Source organism: Salvelinus namaycush, chromosome 15 (genome assembly GCF_016432855.1).
Source record: "Salvelinus namaycush isolate Seneca chromosome 15, SaNama_1.0, whole genome shotgun sequence".
Lineage (NCBI taxonomy): Eukaryota > Metazoa > Chordata > Actinopteri > Salmoniformes > Salmonidae > Salvelinus > Salvelinus namaycush.
The window spans coordinates 2,256,738-2,273,743 of NC_052321.1; the positions used below are offsets into that span (position 1 = coordinate 2,256,738).

General features: G+C 40.4%; 1 protein-coding gene across 1 annotated transcript in view; it reads left to right on the plus strand.

Moving 5' to 3' along the window:
* map3k9 (mitogen-activated protein kinase kinase kinase 9) overlaps window positions 1-17,006 on the plus strand; it is a 70,358-nt gene that overhangs the window by 42,386 nt on the left and 10,966 nt on the right. The window contains exons 5-7 of the mRNA XM_039008775.1: window positions 3,369-3,517; window positions 5,905-6,080; window positions 6,357-6,597. Of these exons, the coding sequence (XP_038864703.1) occupies window positions 3,369-3,517; window positions 5,905-6,080; window positions 6,357-6,597 (566 nt within the window). The remainder of the gene's footprint in view (window positions 1-3,368; window positions 3,518-5,904; window positions 6,081-6,356; window positions 6,598-17,006) is intronic.

A 17,006-nucleotide genomic window follows, 5' to 3' on the forward strand; every position in this document is an offset into this window, starting at 1 on the left:
GCCAGGATTTAATTCCATTGAGCTTTGTCAGCTATGCGGCATTTAAAGGTAATTTTCGATATAGCAGCAGAAGCAGGCCAGAAGCAGAGCTTTCTATGTTGCAGCAGACTCTCATGACTTATCATTGACCATGCCAGATGGCTTGTGTCCAGCCCTTGTTTTAGGATGAAATACCTGCCTGGCTGGAGGTGTGGAGGTAGTTGGAGGCTGTGGACAGGGATGGCTCTGTTCCTGTCTCTCTGTGGTGCCATAATGCCCCCCCCCCCCCCTCCACCCCCAATATTGTTCATATTTACAATATTAACAAAATTATAATAATAAAGATTGTCAACAGGGTAATCAGTAAAAATAATAATGAATAGTAAATGTGCAGGTTGGTTGGTCTGTTTGTTGGAGGACATGTGCAGGTTGGTTGGTCTGTCAGACACTGTCTCTCATCTCAGAGCAGGCAGCAATGTAGTGCGCTGCCAACCCACAGCTCTCTGCGTCCTCCCCCAACAGGACGGGTAGCCTACTCTCATCAGAGAGGTCTTTGAAACCTTCAATAAGGGTGTCAAATTTTGGGAAATGACACTAATTGTTTGATACTTTTTTAATGCAGCTGTCTCAAGTTCTGCTGTGGTGCAGTGGTTGCACAGCCTTTCCTCTACAGGGAGCCAGGTTTTCCTGTGTCTACCCTTCTCAATGGCAAGGCTGTGCTCACTGAGCCTGTACTTTGTCAAGGTTTTTCTAAGGTTTTGATCAGTAACCATGGTCAAATATTTAGCCACGGTGTACTGTCGATTTACGGCCAGACAGCACTGCATTTTGTATTGTGCTTGTGTTTCCCAATAATCAATGTAGTTTTGTTTTGACTGTGTTGTAATTTGGTTTATTCTGATTGATTAGATGTTCTGGTCCTGAGGCTTCAGTGTGTTAGTAGAACAGGTTTGTGAACTCAGCCCCAGGACCAGCTGGATGAGGGGACTCTTTTCTTTGCTCAGCCCTTGGCATTGCAGGGCTTGGTAATGATATGAGAGGGGGACACTGTATTTTAGATGTTTCAAAACTTACGTTTGTACTATTAGTGGATTTTGGCCTAATTCTGCCCTGCATGCATTGTTTGTAGTTTCCTCTGGACATGTAGGAGAATCTTGTGGAGTATCTACAAGGTTGTTGATCCATCCTCAGTTTTATCCTATCACAGCCATTTAACTCTGTAACTGTTTTAAATTCACCATTGGCTTAATGGTGAAATCCCTGAGCGGTTTCCTTCCTCTCCGGCAACTGAGTTCAGAAGGACGCCTTTATCTTTGTAGTGACTGGGTGTATTGATACACCATCCAAAGTGTAATTAATAATTTCACCATGCTCAAAGGAATATTCAGCTTCTTTTTTTTTTTTACCCATCTACCAATAGGTGCCCCTATTTGTGAGGCATTGGAAAACCTCCCTGGTCTTTGTGGTTGAATCTGTGTTTGAAATTCACTGCTTAACTGAGGGACCTTACAGATAATTGTATGTGTGGGGTACAGAGATGAGGTAGTCATTCAAAAATCATGTTAAACACAATTATTGCACACAGAGTGAGTCCATGCAAATTATTATGTGACAAGTTAAGCAAATGTTTATTCCTGAACTTAATTAGGCTTGTCATAACAAAAGGGGTTGAATACTTACTGACATTTAAGCTTTTAATTTGTAATTCATTTGTAATTAAAAAAATAATAATAATAATTGTGGGGTATTGTGTGCAGTGACCAAAAAAATCTAAATGTATTTCATTTTAAATTCAGGCTGTAACACAACAACATTTACTAAAAAGTAAAGGGGTGTGAATACCTTCTGAAGGCATTGTATATTTTGTACCAATTGAGAACTTTGGTCTAATTCCCAGAAATCTGGGTAATTTAATTAGCTCTGAATTGTGGAGACTAACACCAGGGGCTGAGGATTGTTCTAGAATAGTGGCCAATTCATTGATGTAAATATTGAAGAGTGCAGGGCTCAGATTGCAAACCTGGCGAAGGCCCCGCCCCTGGTTAAAGAATTCTGTTCTTTACTTGCCAATTTTGATGCTTCACATATTGCCAGTATACACTGATTTAATTATGTCATATGTTTTACCCCCTACACCACTTTCAATAACTTTGTAGAACAGTCCATTTTGGTATTATTTTGGTGGACAGGTTTATCTATCAGGGTCTCTAGGGTGTAAATATGATCAGTCGTACAATGTTTTGGTATAAATCCAATTTGGCTTTTGCTCAAGATATTGTGATTTTTAAGAAATGTGTTAACTCTCTCTGTCCATCAGCTTTCTGCTCACTGCTGTCTATTCTCTCTGCTGTCTATTCTGCTGTCTATTATCTCTGCTGTCTTTTCTGCTGTCTATTCTCTCTGCTGTCTATTCTCTCTGCTGTCTATTCTGCTGTCTATTCTCTCTGCTGTCTATTCTCTCTGCAGTCTATTCTGCTGTCTATTCTCTCTGCTGTCTATTCTCTCTGCTGTCTATTCTGCTGTCTATTCTCTCTGCTGTCTATTCTGCTGTCTATTCTCTCTGCTGTCTATTCTCTCTGCAGTCTATTCTGCTGTCTATTCTCTCTGCTGTCTATTCTGCTGTCTATTCTCTCTGCTGTCTATTATCTCTGCTGTCTATTATCTCTGCTGTCTTTTCTGCTGTCTATTATCTCTGCTGTCTATTCTCTCTGCTGTCTATTCTGCTGTCTATTCTCTCTGCTGTCTATTCTGCTGTCTATTCTCTCTGCTGTCTATTCTGCTGTCTATTCTCTCTGCTGTCTATTCTCTCTGCTGTCTATTCTGCTGTCTATTCTCTCTGCTGTCTATTCTGCTGTCTATTCTCTCTGCTGTCTATTCTGCTGTCTATTCTGCTGTTTATTATCTCTGCTGTCTATTCTGCTGTCTATTCTCTCTGCTGTCTATTCTCGCTGCCGTCTATTCTCGCTGCCGTCTATTCTCGCTGCCGTCTATTCTCGCTGCCGTCTATTCTCGCTGCCGTCTATTCTCGCTGCCGTCTATTCTCGCTGCCGTCTATTCTCGCTGCCGTCTATTCTCGCTGCCGTCTATTCTCTCTGCCGTCTATTCTCTCTGCCGTCTATTCTCTCTGCCGTCTATTCTCTCTGCCGTCTATTCTCTCTGCCGTCTATTATCTCTGCTGCCTATTCTCTAGCTGTATTCTGAATTCTGCCATTCTGTTTCCTGCTGATACTGACAAAAGAAAGATATAAATATTAATATAAACCTATAAAGCATAAGGTTTCAAAACTCCGGTAGCTTTCCCAAAATTCCCAATATTTCCAGAAATCCCAGTTTTCTGTTTCCATAACTTCTTCCATCTCTTTCCTGATCTCTTCCTCCCAACCCTGTAGCTACGGGGTTCTCCTGTGGGAGCTGCTGACGGGCGAAGTGCCATTCAGGGGCATTGATTGTCTCGCTGTGGCGTATGGAGTGGCCATGAATAAGCTGTCGTTACCCATCCCTTCCACCTGCCCAGAGCCCTTCGCCCGTCTTATGGAAGGTAAAGATGAGCTGCTTTCTGTTAGCCATTCTTAAATGAGGCCAACAGCCACCTATTTGTTGAGAGAACGTAAACTTCATTACCTTAATAATACAGATGATTCGATTATAAGATATGTATATAAATAACTATATCCATCTCCATCCTGATCCATAATAGATAGATATTTGTACAAAAATAAATTAAATAACTTATTTACATTGAGGTCCTCTGTAGATCCATTGAGTACCGTCATATATATATAAATAAAACTTTTGACCGGTAGTGTGTATATTTATTATATATAGAGAGAGAGATACTAACTAAACGTTATATCCAAAGACTTTTTATAACTGTCACGGTTGTTGTAAGAAACGGACCAAGGCGTTTGTTGAGGTCCACATATTTATTTAAAGTGAAACTTCTTCAACCGAAACATGACACAAGCACCACCACAAACAATATTCCACAAACACAAGTGGGAGAAATGGCTACCTAAATATGATCCCCAATTAGAGGCAACGATTACCAGCTGCCTCTAATTGGGAATCATACAAAACACCAACATAGAAAATATAAACTAGAACACAACATAGAAAATATAAACTAGAACACAACATAGAAATTATAGACTAGAATACCCCCTAGTCACACCCTGACCTACTACACCACAGAGAAAACAAGGGCTCTCTATGGTCAGGGCGTGACAATAACTAACCCAAGATAGACCACAGCCTGTCGTTTCCAATGGAAACAAATGAATCATAGTGGGGCAGAACAGGCAAGGAGGTGGGCAGAGCCAAGCACGAGCTAGCAGGAGCTTATTGGCGCGTTCTAGCATGTATTTGCATATTTCCGTTAGTGCACTTCAAAGAGTAGACGTTCCCTAACTCAAATCGCCCTAACACTCCTTTTAAACAACGCAACTTTGGCAAAGGGTAAAATCTATAACATTTAGTCCACTCTGTTTGTAAAATATTGTCGTTTTGGAAACCGACAACTATATTGAGATCAAATGTGTCATCAATGAGAACAGTAGCAAAATGTCGGCCAAAATCCATCTCCTTCTCCCACTGCGTTTCCTCTCACCACCATATTTGGTAGTGAGAGGAAACGGCCAACAGGATGCTTCACATTTATCACATCCAGTGAAATATCTGTCTCATTGTTCTATCTGTGGTACATCTAAACACACAGATGCAAAAATGTAATATCCAACGTTTCGACAGCCAAGCTGTCTTGATCAGGGTATAATCACAAACACTGCAGATTGACTCGTTTATATAGTGTCAAAAGACACACAGGTGTCTGTAATCATGGCCAAAAGTGGCCTAATATCATTGGTTAATATTAAAATGGCATACAAAGAACAGCATACAAAAAACAAATGGATAGCATACGATCATAGATTCATTTTAGACTACACAAGCTTACAAACAATTACAATGGCAAAGTCACAATAATCACAAGAATGGCTTCAGATCAAAGTCTACGTTGAGACCGAAGGGAGCAAGAGTCTTTAAGTTAAAGATCCAGGCAGCCTCTCGTTTTAACAATAAGTTATTGTTACGAATCCCTTTGGCCCGACAATCTAGGGGGGATGGTAATGGGACCCGTAACACAACTCATGCAAATTATTATAGTGACAACGTAACAGTGAGAACAAAAATAACCACAGACAACTAAATTACTACCGTCAAACACTCAAGGTTTATTTAAAAACACACGGTAATGGGGGGAGCAGGAAAAGGGGCTGAGCGGGACCCAAGGAATGAAAGAATAATCCAAAAACACCCCTAAACTAGACTAGCCTACTTCACAAACAGCTAACTAACTAACCAAAAATACAGGGGGTGGTCCGCCCAGTTCTAACTAGTGTTTTTAACAATATTTAACTACGGGTAGTGTAGCCCAAGGGCGACTTGTCTGGTTACCCCCTTTTCCCACCATCAAACAAACACTCAAACACCATAACCAAAACAATACTCACAGGTGGGGACAAAGTGACATGTAGATGCAAAACACACAAGCGATCTACAGACAGAAGGCATTTACAAAAGAGATTGAGCTGGGGAGACAACAACTGACAGGGGTTTTAAACCAAGGGAAAGGGACCGTGATTGGGTAAGGGAAAAGGAGCAGGTGTCTTCTGATTAGCGACTGATTGATGACTGATTGGGGAATGATTATTGTCACCTGTGAGTAGGGGAGAAGGAGAGAAAAGAAATACACACAGGATACACACAGAACACTTGTATCCGTAACAGTTATCAAGGTCACCCCATCTCCTAGGGAGGGTGACATGTTCGATGCCAATATAACGCAGAGACGAAATCGAGTGGCCTGCCTCCAAAAAAGTGGAGGCACCTTTAACTTCTTCTTCTGCTGCTTCTTCTTCTCTCGTCCAGACTGCTGGAGTCCAGACCCCCACCTGCGACCTCTCTTCACCAGTATCCTGGATCAGCTGACAACTATAGAGGAATCGGGTTTCTTCGAGATGCCAGTCGAGTCCTTCCACTCCCTGCAGGACGACTGGAAGATGGAGATTCAGGAGATGTTCGACCAGCTTAGGGTCAAAGAGAAGGTAGGGGGATAGGCTTCTTAGTTAGCTTTCAAAAGATCAGAGGCCTCTGCCGTGGCGGTTTCCACATCATACAACATGGGGCCACGTGATAATCTAGCCTGGTTGCAGATTTGTTTGTGCTGTCTTGCAAACTTGAATGGCTGTTGAACCAGGCTATGGATATGGGGTAGTGATATACTGTAGTGTAATCTATAATCGCCCCCCCTCACCCCCCACAAAAAAAAAAGATCTGCCCACCATGGTTAAATCTCCCCTGACCTCTAACCTTGTCACCAGGAGCTGAGGTCGTGGGAGGAGGAGCTGAGTCGTGCGGCGCTGCAGCAGAAGAGCCAGGAGGAGGAGCTGAGGAGGAGGGAGCAGGAGCTGGCTGAGAGGGAGATCCATATCCTGGAGAGGGAGCTGAACGTTATCATCCACCAGCTGTACCAGGAGAAACCCCGCGTGGAGAGCAGGCAGGGCAAGTTCAGACGCTCACGTCTCAAACTGAAGGATGGGAACAGAATCAGTCTGCCTTCAGGTAGGTGTTTCATCAGTAGGACTGGACAGCAGGCTGATGTCTGTGGGTCTCAAATGCAGAGACAGGATCCACAATGGCTCTGCGCTATCCCATTGAAGAGTTGACTGTTTCTGTGTGTGAATGCATGTTGCCATGGCAAAGAGTGGCTTAACTCTTTCAGTTTTAGTTATATATTTATTTTTATTTAGTTATATATTTATTTTTATTTAGTTATATATTTATTTTTATTTAGTTATATATTTATATGTATTTAGTTATATTTTTATATTTATTTAGTTATATTTTTATATTTATTTAGTTATATATATTTATTTTTATTTAGTTATATATTTATATTTATTTAGTTATATTTTTATATTTATTTAGTTATATTTTTATATTTATTTAGTTATATATTTATATTTATTTAGTTATATATTTATATTTATTTAGTTATATATGTATATTTATTTAGTTATATATTTATATTTATTTAGTTATATATGTATATTTATTTAGTTATATATATATATATTTACTTTGTAATATATTTATATTTTGTTAGTTATATGTCCCTATATAAAAATAGCAAAAAAGTTCAAATGCAGGGCCAGGATCCGAGAGAGAGAAAGAGAGGCTTAAACCCCTTCACTTTTAGTTTTATGTCCCAATATAAAAATAGCAGCAAAGTTCAAATGATTGAGTGACAGGTTAGTCTGTATCTCCGCTGCGCTGTGTCAGCACCATGGACAGAGTGCACTGGGGGGCTATGGAAAGCCCCTGGGCGGTTAGGTATGAGTCCTTTGTATTTACATAACAAAAAACAGTGCTCCTCTGTGGTAGAAAAACGTGAAAGACCTCCGCGTGTAATTTTTAGATTTATAAAGGACGGGGTCAAGTTTACAGTTGAAGCTGCTTCACTGAACTCTGCCTCACGTCCCACCACTACAGAGTTGAGTTAGCCTCTTAGCTAGCTGTAACAGGCTATTCGCCAATTTCGCTTTAACCAGCTAATCTGCCACTGCCGCGATGTATATCAGAAATGAAACCACGAGGCCGCCGTCAAGCCCGGTAGCGATGATGCTGCCGAGCTCCAGCTAAGAGGCTTCCACAAGTGTCGTCAGGATAATGGCTCCACAGTCCCTCCTGCAACTCTGATTGTTCCTAACGATCTTGGAACAGAGGAGCCAGCCCAGGTTAGCCTATAGAATCCTATTACCCAAGATGCATGGTTTTCTGTCCCCCCCCCCCCCCCCCCCAAAAAAAAACATTCATTTAATAGCAACTGGATCATAGGAAGAGAGTGGCTGGAATACTCAATTACTGCAGATGCGGCACCTCTTGGTCAAAAGCACTCGATGGTCTCGGCATTTGTACTTTTATGTTTATTGTGGTACAGCGTGATATAAACAGAATTCAATATAATTCCAATGCAAGACCCCCCCCCCCCCCCCAAATAAAAAACTATTGTGCCCTCTCACCGATTTCAATTGCCCCCTAAATCACTTCATCCTGGCTCTGGGTCTGCTCAAATGGCACCCTATTCCCTATGTAGTGCACTACTTTAGACCAGGGCCCTATTCCCTATATAGTGCACTACTTTAGACCAGAGCCCTATTCCCTATATAGTGCACTACTTTAGACCAGAGCCCTATTCCCTATTATAGTGCACTACTTTAGACAAGAGCCCTATTCCCCATATAGTGCACTAGTTTTGACCAGAGCTCCACATAGGAAATAGAGTGGGCGGAGAACATCGAAAGGGCTGTAGTGGAGCGGGTCGAGAGCGTCAAATTCCTTGACGTCCACATCAAGTACTTAACACGGTCCACTCCACATTCACACGACAGCGTCTCTTCCCCCTCGGGCAGATGAAAAGATTTGCCATATACCCTCAGACCCTCAAAAGATTATACAGCTGCACCAGCGAGGGTATCTTGACTGGCTGCATCACCGCTTGGTATGGAAAATGCACCACCCTGACCGCAAGGTGCTACAGAGGGTGGTGCGGACAGCCCAGTACATCACTGGGGCCGAGCTCCCTGCCATCCAGAACCTCTATACCAGGCGGTGTCAGAGGAAGGTGCTACAGAGGGTGGTGCGGACAGCCCAGTACATCACTGGGGCCGAACTCCCTTCCATCCAGAACCTCTATACCAGGCGGTGTCAGAGGAAGGCCCTACAGAGGGTGGTGCGGACAGCCCAGTACATCACTGGGGCCGAACTCCCTTCCATCCAGAACCTCTATACCAGGCGGTGTCAGAGGAAGGCCCTACAGAGGGTGGTGCGGACAGCCCAGTACATCACTGGGGCCGAACTCCCTTCCATCCAGAACCTCTATACCAGGCGGTGTCAGAGGAAGGCCCTACAGAGGGTGGTGCGGACAGCCCAGTACATCACTGGGGCCGAACTCCCTTCCATCCAGAACCTCTATACCAGGCGGTGTCAGAGGAAGGCCCTACAGAGGGTGGTGCGGACAGCCCAGTACATCACTGGGGCCGAACTCCCTTCCATCCAGAACCTCTATACCAGGCGGTGTCAGAGGAAGGCCCTACAGAGGGTGGTGCGGACAGCCCAGTACATCACTGGGGCCGAACTCCCTGCCATCCAGAACCTCTATACCAGGCGGTGTCAGAGGAAGGCCCGAAGAATTGCCAAAGACTTTAGCCAACCAAGCCATAGACCGTTCACTCGGCTACCGTCCGGCAAACGGTACTGGAGCATTGGCTTTCAGACCAACAGGCTCAGAGACCCTCAAGCCTTAAGTCTGTTAAATAGCCTTAGACTGTTAAATAGCCTTAAGACTGTTAAATAGCCTTAAGACTGTTAAATAGCCTTAAGACTGTTAAATAGCCATAAGACTGTTAAATAGCCATAAGACTGTTAAATAGCCTTAAGACTGTTAAGTCTACAACTCATCCAGAACGCCGCAGCCCGTCTGGTGTTCAACCTTCCCAAGTTCTCTCACGTCACCCCGCTCCTCCGCTCTCTCCACTGGCTTCCAGTTGAAGCTCGCATCCGCTACAAGACCATGGTGCTTGCCTACGGAGCTGTGAGGGGAACGGCACCTCCGTACCTTCAGGCTCTGATCAGGCCCTACACCCAAACAAGGGCACTGCGTTCATCCACCTCTGGCCTGCTCGCCTCCCTACCTCTGAGGAAGTACAGTTCCCGCTCAGCCCAGTCAAAACTGTTCGCTGCTCTGGCACCCCAATGGTGGAACAAACTCCCTCACGACGCCAGGTCAGCGGAGTCAATCACCACCTTCCGGAGACACCTGAAACCCCACCTCTTTAAGGAATACCTAGGATAGGATAAAGTAATCCTTCTAACCCCCCCCCCCCCCCCCCTTAAAAGATTTAGATGCACTATTGTAAAGTGGTTGTTCCACTGGATATCATAAGGTGAATGCACCAATTTGTAAGTCGCTCTGGATAAGAGCGTCTGCTAAATGACTTAAATGTAAATGTAAATAGCCTTAAGACTGTTAAATAGCCTTAAGACTGTTAAATAGCCATAAGACTGTTAAATAGTTAATTGAATGGTTACCCGGACTATCTGCACTGACTCTATGCACACTCACAACACTATATATACACACTCACAATACTATATATACACACTCACAACACTATATATACACACTCACAACACTATATATACACACTCACAATACTATATATACACACTCACAATACTATATATACACACTCACAACACTATATATACACACTCACAATACTATATATACACACTCACAATACTATATATATACACTCACAATACTATATATACACACTCACAATACTATATATACACACTCACAATACTATATATACACACTCACAATACTATATATACACACTCACACACTATATATACACACAACACTATATATACACACTCACAATACTATATATACACACTCACAATACTATATATACACACTCACAACACTATATATACACACTCACAATACTATATATACACACTCACAATACTATATATACACACTCACAATACTATATATACACACTCACACACTATATATACACACTCACACACTATATATACACACTCACACACTATATATACACACTCACAATACTATATATACACACTCACACACTATATATACACACTCACAACACTATATATACACACTCACAATACTATATATACACACTCACAACACTATATATACACACTCACAACACTATATATACACACTCACAATACTATATATACACACTCACAACACTATATATACACACTCACAATACTATATATACACACTCACAACACTATATATACACACTCACAATACTATATATACACACTCACAATACTATATATACACACTCACAATACTATATATACACACTCACAACACTATATATACACACTCACACACTATATATACACACTCACAATACTATATATACACACTCACAATACTATATATACACACTCACAATACTATATATACACACTCACAATACTATATATACACACTCACAACACTATATATACACACTCACACTATATATACACACTCACAATACTATATATACACACTCACAATACTATATATACACACTCACAATACTATATATACACACTCACAATACTATATATACACACTCACAATACTATATATACACACTCACAATACTATATATACACACTCACAACACTATATATACACACTCACAACACTATATATACACACTCACAATACTATATATACACACTCACAATACTATATATACACACTCACAATACTATATATACACACTCACAATACTATATATACACACTCACAATACCATATATACACACTCACAACACTATATATACACACTCACAATACTATATATACACACTCACAACACTATATATACACACTCACACACTATATATACACACTCACAGCACTATATATACACACTCACAATACTATATATACACACTCACAATACTATATATACACACTCACAATACTATATATACACACTCACAATACTATATATACACACTCACAACACTATATATACACACTCACAATACTATATATACACACTCACAATACTATATATACACACTCACAATACTATATATACACACTCACAACACTATATATACACACTCACAATACTATATATACACACTCACAACACTATATATACACACACTCACAATACTATATATACACACTCACACACTATATATACACACTCACAACACTATATATACACACTCACAATACTATATATACACACTCACAACACTATATATACACACTCACAATACTATATATACACACTCACAACAATATACACACTCACAATACTATATATACACACTCACAATACTATATATACACACTCACAATACTATATATACACACTCACAATACTATATATACACACTCACAACACTATATATACACACTCACAATACTATATATACACACTCACAATACTATATATACACACTCACAACACTATATATACACACTCACACACTATATATACACACTCACAATACTATATATACACACTCACAATACTATATATACACACTCACAATACTATATATACACACTCACAATACTATATATACACATTCACAACACTATATATACACACTCACAATACTATATATACACACTCACAATACTATATATACACACTCACAACACTATATATACACACTCACAATACTATATATACACACTCACAATACTATATATACACACTCACAACACTATATATACACACTCACAATAATATTTATACACACTCACAATACTATATATACACACTCACAATACTATATATACACACTCACAATACTATATATACACACTCACAACACTATGTATACACACTCACAATACTATATATACACACTCACAATACTATATATACACACTCACAATACTATATATACACACTCACAATACTATATATACACACTCACAACACTATATATACACACTCACAACACTATATATACACACTCACAACACTATATATACACACTCACACACTATATATACACACTCACAATACTATATATACACACTCACAATACTATATATACACACTCACAATACTATATATACACACTCACAATACTATATATACACACTCACAATACTATATATACACACTCACAACACTATATATACACACTCACAATACTATATATACACACTCACAATACTATATATACACACTCACAATACTATATATACACACTCACAATACTATATATACACACTCACAGCACTATATATACACACTCGCAATACTATATATACACACTCGCAATACTATATATACACACTCACAATACTATATATACACACTCACAATACTATATATACACACTCACACACTATATATACACACTCACAACACTATATATACACACTCACAATACTATATATACACACTCACAATACTATATATACACACTCACACACTATATATACACACTCACACACTATATATACACACTCACACACTATATATACACACTCACAATACTATATATGCACACTCACAATACTATATATGCACACTCACAATACTATATATACACACTCACAATACTATATATACACACTCACAATACTATATATACACACTCACAATACTATATATACACACTCACAACACTATATATACACACTCACAATACTATATATACACACTCACAATACTATATATACACACTCACAATACTATATATACACACTCACAATACTATATATACACACTCACAGCACTATATATACACACTCGCAATACTATATATACACACTCGCAATACTATATATACACACTCACAATACTATATATACACACTCACAATACTATATATACACACTCACACACTATATATACACACTCACAACACTATATATACACACTCACAATACTATATATACACACTCACAATACTATATATACACACTCACACACTATATATACACACTCACACACTATATATACACACTCACACACTATATATACACACTCACAATACTATATATGCACACTCACAATACTATATATACACACTCACAATACTATATATACACACACTCACAATACTATATATACACACTCACAACACTATATATACACACTCACAATACTATATATACACACTCACAATACTATATATACACACTCACAATACTATATATACACACTCACAATACTATATATACACACTCACAGCACTATATATACACACTCGCAATACTATATATACACACTTGCAATACTATATATACACACTCACAATACTATATATACACACTCACAATACTATATATACACACTCACACACTATATATACACACTCACAACACTATATATACACACTCACACAAACCCATACACTACATACGCCACACACACACACACACACACACACACACACACACAACCATACCGACGCCACACACAAACACATAACACACAACCATACCGACGCCACACACACACACACACACACACACAATCATACCGACGCCACACACACACACAACACACACAACCATACCGACGCCACACACACACACACACACACACAACCATACCGACGCCACACACACACACACACACACACACAACCATACCGACGCCACACACACACACACAACACACACACACACACACACAACCAGCCTTGACATTTTGTTGTTACAGCCTTATTCTAAAATTGATTTAAGCATTTTTTTCTCACCCATCTACACACAATATCCCATAATGACAAAGCAAAAACAGTTTTAATTTGCAATTGTATTGATTATAAAAACAGAAATAGCTTATTTACATAAGTACTCAGACCCTTTGCTATGAGACTTGAAATTAAGTTCAGGTGCATCCTGTTTCCATTGATCATCCTTGAGAAGTTTCTACAACTTGATTGGAGTCCACCTGTGGGAAATTCATTTGATTGGACATGATTTGGAAAGGCACACACCTGTCTATATAAAGGTCCCACAGTTGACAGTGAATGTCAGAGCAAAAACCAAGCCATGAGGTTGAAGGAATTGTCCATAGAGCTCAGAGACAGGACTGAGTCGAGGCACAGATCTAGGGAAGGGTACCAAACAACTGTCTGTAGCATTGAAGGTCCCCAAGAACACAGTGGCCTCCATCATTCTTAAATGGAAGAAGTTTGGAACCACCAAGACTCTTCCTAGAGCTGGTCGCCCGGCCAAACTGAGCAATCGGGGAGAAGGGCCTTGGTCAGGGAGGTGACCAAGAACCCGATGGTCACTCTGACAGAGCTCCAGAGTTCCTCTGTGAAGATGGGAGAACCTTCTAGAAGGACAACCATCTCTGCAGCACTCCACCAATCAGTCCTTTATGGTAGAGTGGCCAGACGGAAACCACTCCTCAGTAAAAGGCACATGACAGCCCGCTTGGAGTTTGCAAAAAGGCACCTAAAAGACTCAGACCATGAGAAACAAGATTCTCTGGTCTGATGAAACCAAGACTGAACTCTTTGGCCTGAATGCCAAGCATTATATCTGGAGGAAACCTGGCACCATCCCTACAATCCAAATTGATCTGGTACAGGTACTCCCTGTATATAGCCCCACATTGATCTGGTACTGGTACTCCCTGTATATAGCTTCACATTGATCTGGTATTGGTACTCCCTGTATATAGCTCCACATTGATCTGGTACTGGTACTCCCTGTATATAGCTCCACATTGATCTGGTACTTCCTGTATATAGCTCCACATTGATCTGGTACTCCCTGTATATAGCTCCACATCGATCTGGTACTGGTACTCCCTGTTTATAGCTCCACATTGATCTGGTACTGTAACTCCCTGTATATAGCTCCACATTGATCTGGTACTTCCTGTATATAGCTCCACATTGATCTGGTACTCCCTGTATATAGCTCCACATTGATCTGGTATTGGTACTCCCTGTTTAAAGCTCCACATTGATCTGGTACTGTAACTCCCTGTATATAGCTCCACATTGATCTGGTATTGGTACTCCCTGTATATAGCTCCACATTGATCTGGTACTTCCTGTATATAGCTCCACATTGATCTGGTACTGGTACTCCCTGTATATAGCTCCACATTGATCTGGTACTCCCTGTATATAGCTCCACATTGATCTGGTATTGGTACTCCCTGTATATAGCTCCACATTGATCTGGTACTTCCTGTATATAGCTCCACATTGATCTGGTACTTCCTGTATATAGCTCCACATTGACCTGGTACTGGTACTCCCTGTATATAGCTCCACATTGACCTGGTACTGGTACTTCCTGTATATAGCTCCACATTGATCTGGTACTGGTACTTCCTGTATATAGCTCCACATTGATCTGGTACTCCCTGTATATAGCTCCACATTGATCTGGTACTCCCTGTATATAGCTCAACATTGATCTGGTACTCCCTGTATATAGCTCCACATTGATCTGGTACTGGTACTTCCTGTATATAGCTCCACATTGATCTGGTACTCCGTGTATATAGCTCCACATTGATCTGGTACTTCCTGTATATAGCTCCACATTGATCTGGTACTGGTACTCCCTGTATATAGCTCCACATTGATCTGGTACTCCCTGTATATAGCTCCACATTGATCTGGTACTCCCTGTATATAGCTCCACATTGATCTGGTACTTCCTGTATATAGCTCCACATTGATCTGGTACTGGTACTCCCTGTATATAGCTCCACATTGATCTGGTACTTCCTGTATATAGCTCCACATTGATCTGGTATTGGTACTCCCTGTATATAGCTCCACATTGATCTGGTACTTCCTGTATATAGCTCCACATTGATCTGGTACTTCCTGTATATAGCTCCACATTGACCTGGTACTGGTACTCCCTGTATATAGCTCCACATTGACCTGGTACTGGTACTTCCTGTATATAGCTCCACATTGATCTGGTACTGGTACTTCCTGTATATAGCTCCACATTGATCTGGTACTCCCTGTATATAGCTCCACATTGATCTGGTACTCCCTGTATATAGCTCAACATTGATCTGGTACTCCCTGTATATAGCTCCACATTGATCTGGTACTGGTACTTCCTGTATATAGCTCCACATTGATCTGGTACTCCGTGTATATAGCTCCACATTGATCTGGTACTTCCTGTATATAGCTCCACATTGATCTGGTACTGGTACTCCCTGTATATAGCTCCACATTGATCTGGTACTCCCTGTATATAGCTCCACATTGATCTGGTACTCCCTGTATATAGCTCCACATTGATCTGGTACTTCCTGTATATAGCTCCACATTGATCTGGTACTGGTACTCCCTGTATATAGCTCCACATTGTGTATGTAGCCTGTATGAAGGTTGTATGTAGCCTGTATGAAGGCTGTATGTAGCCT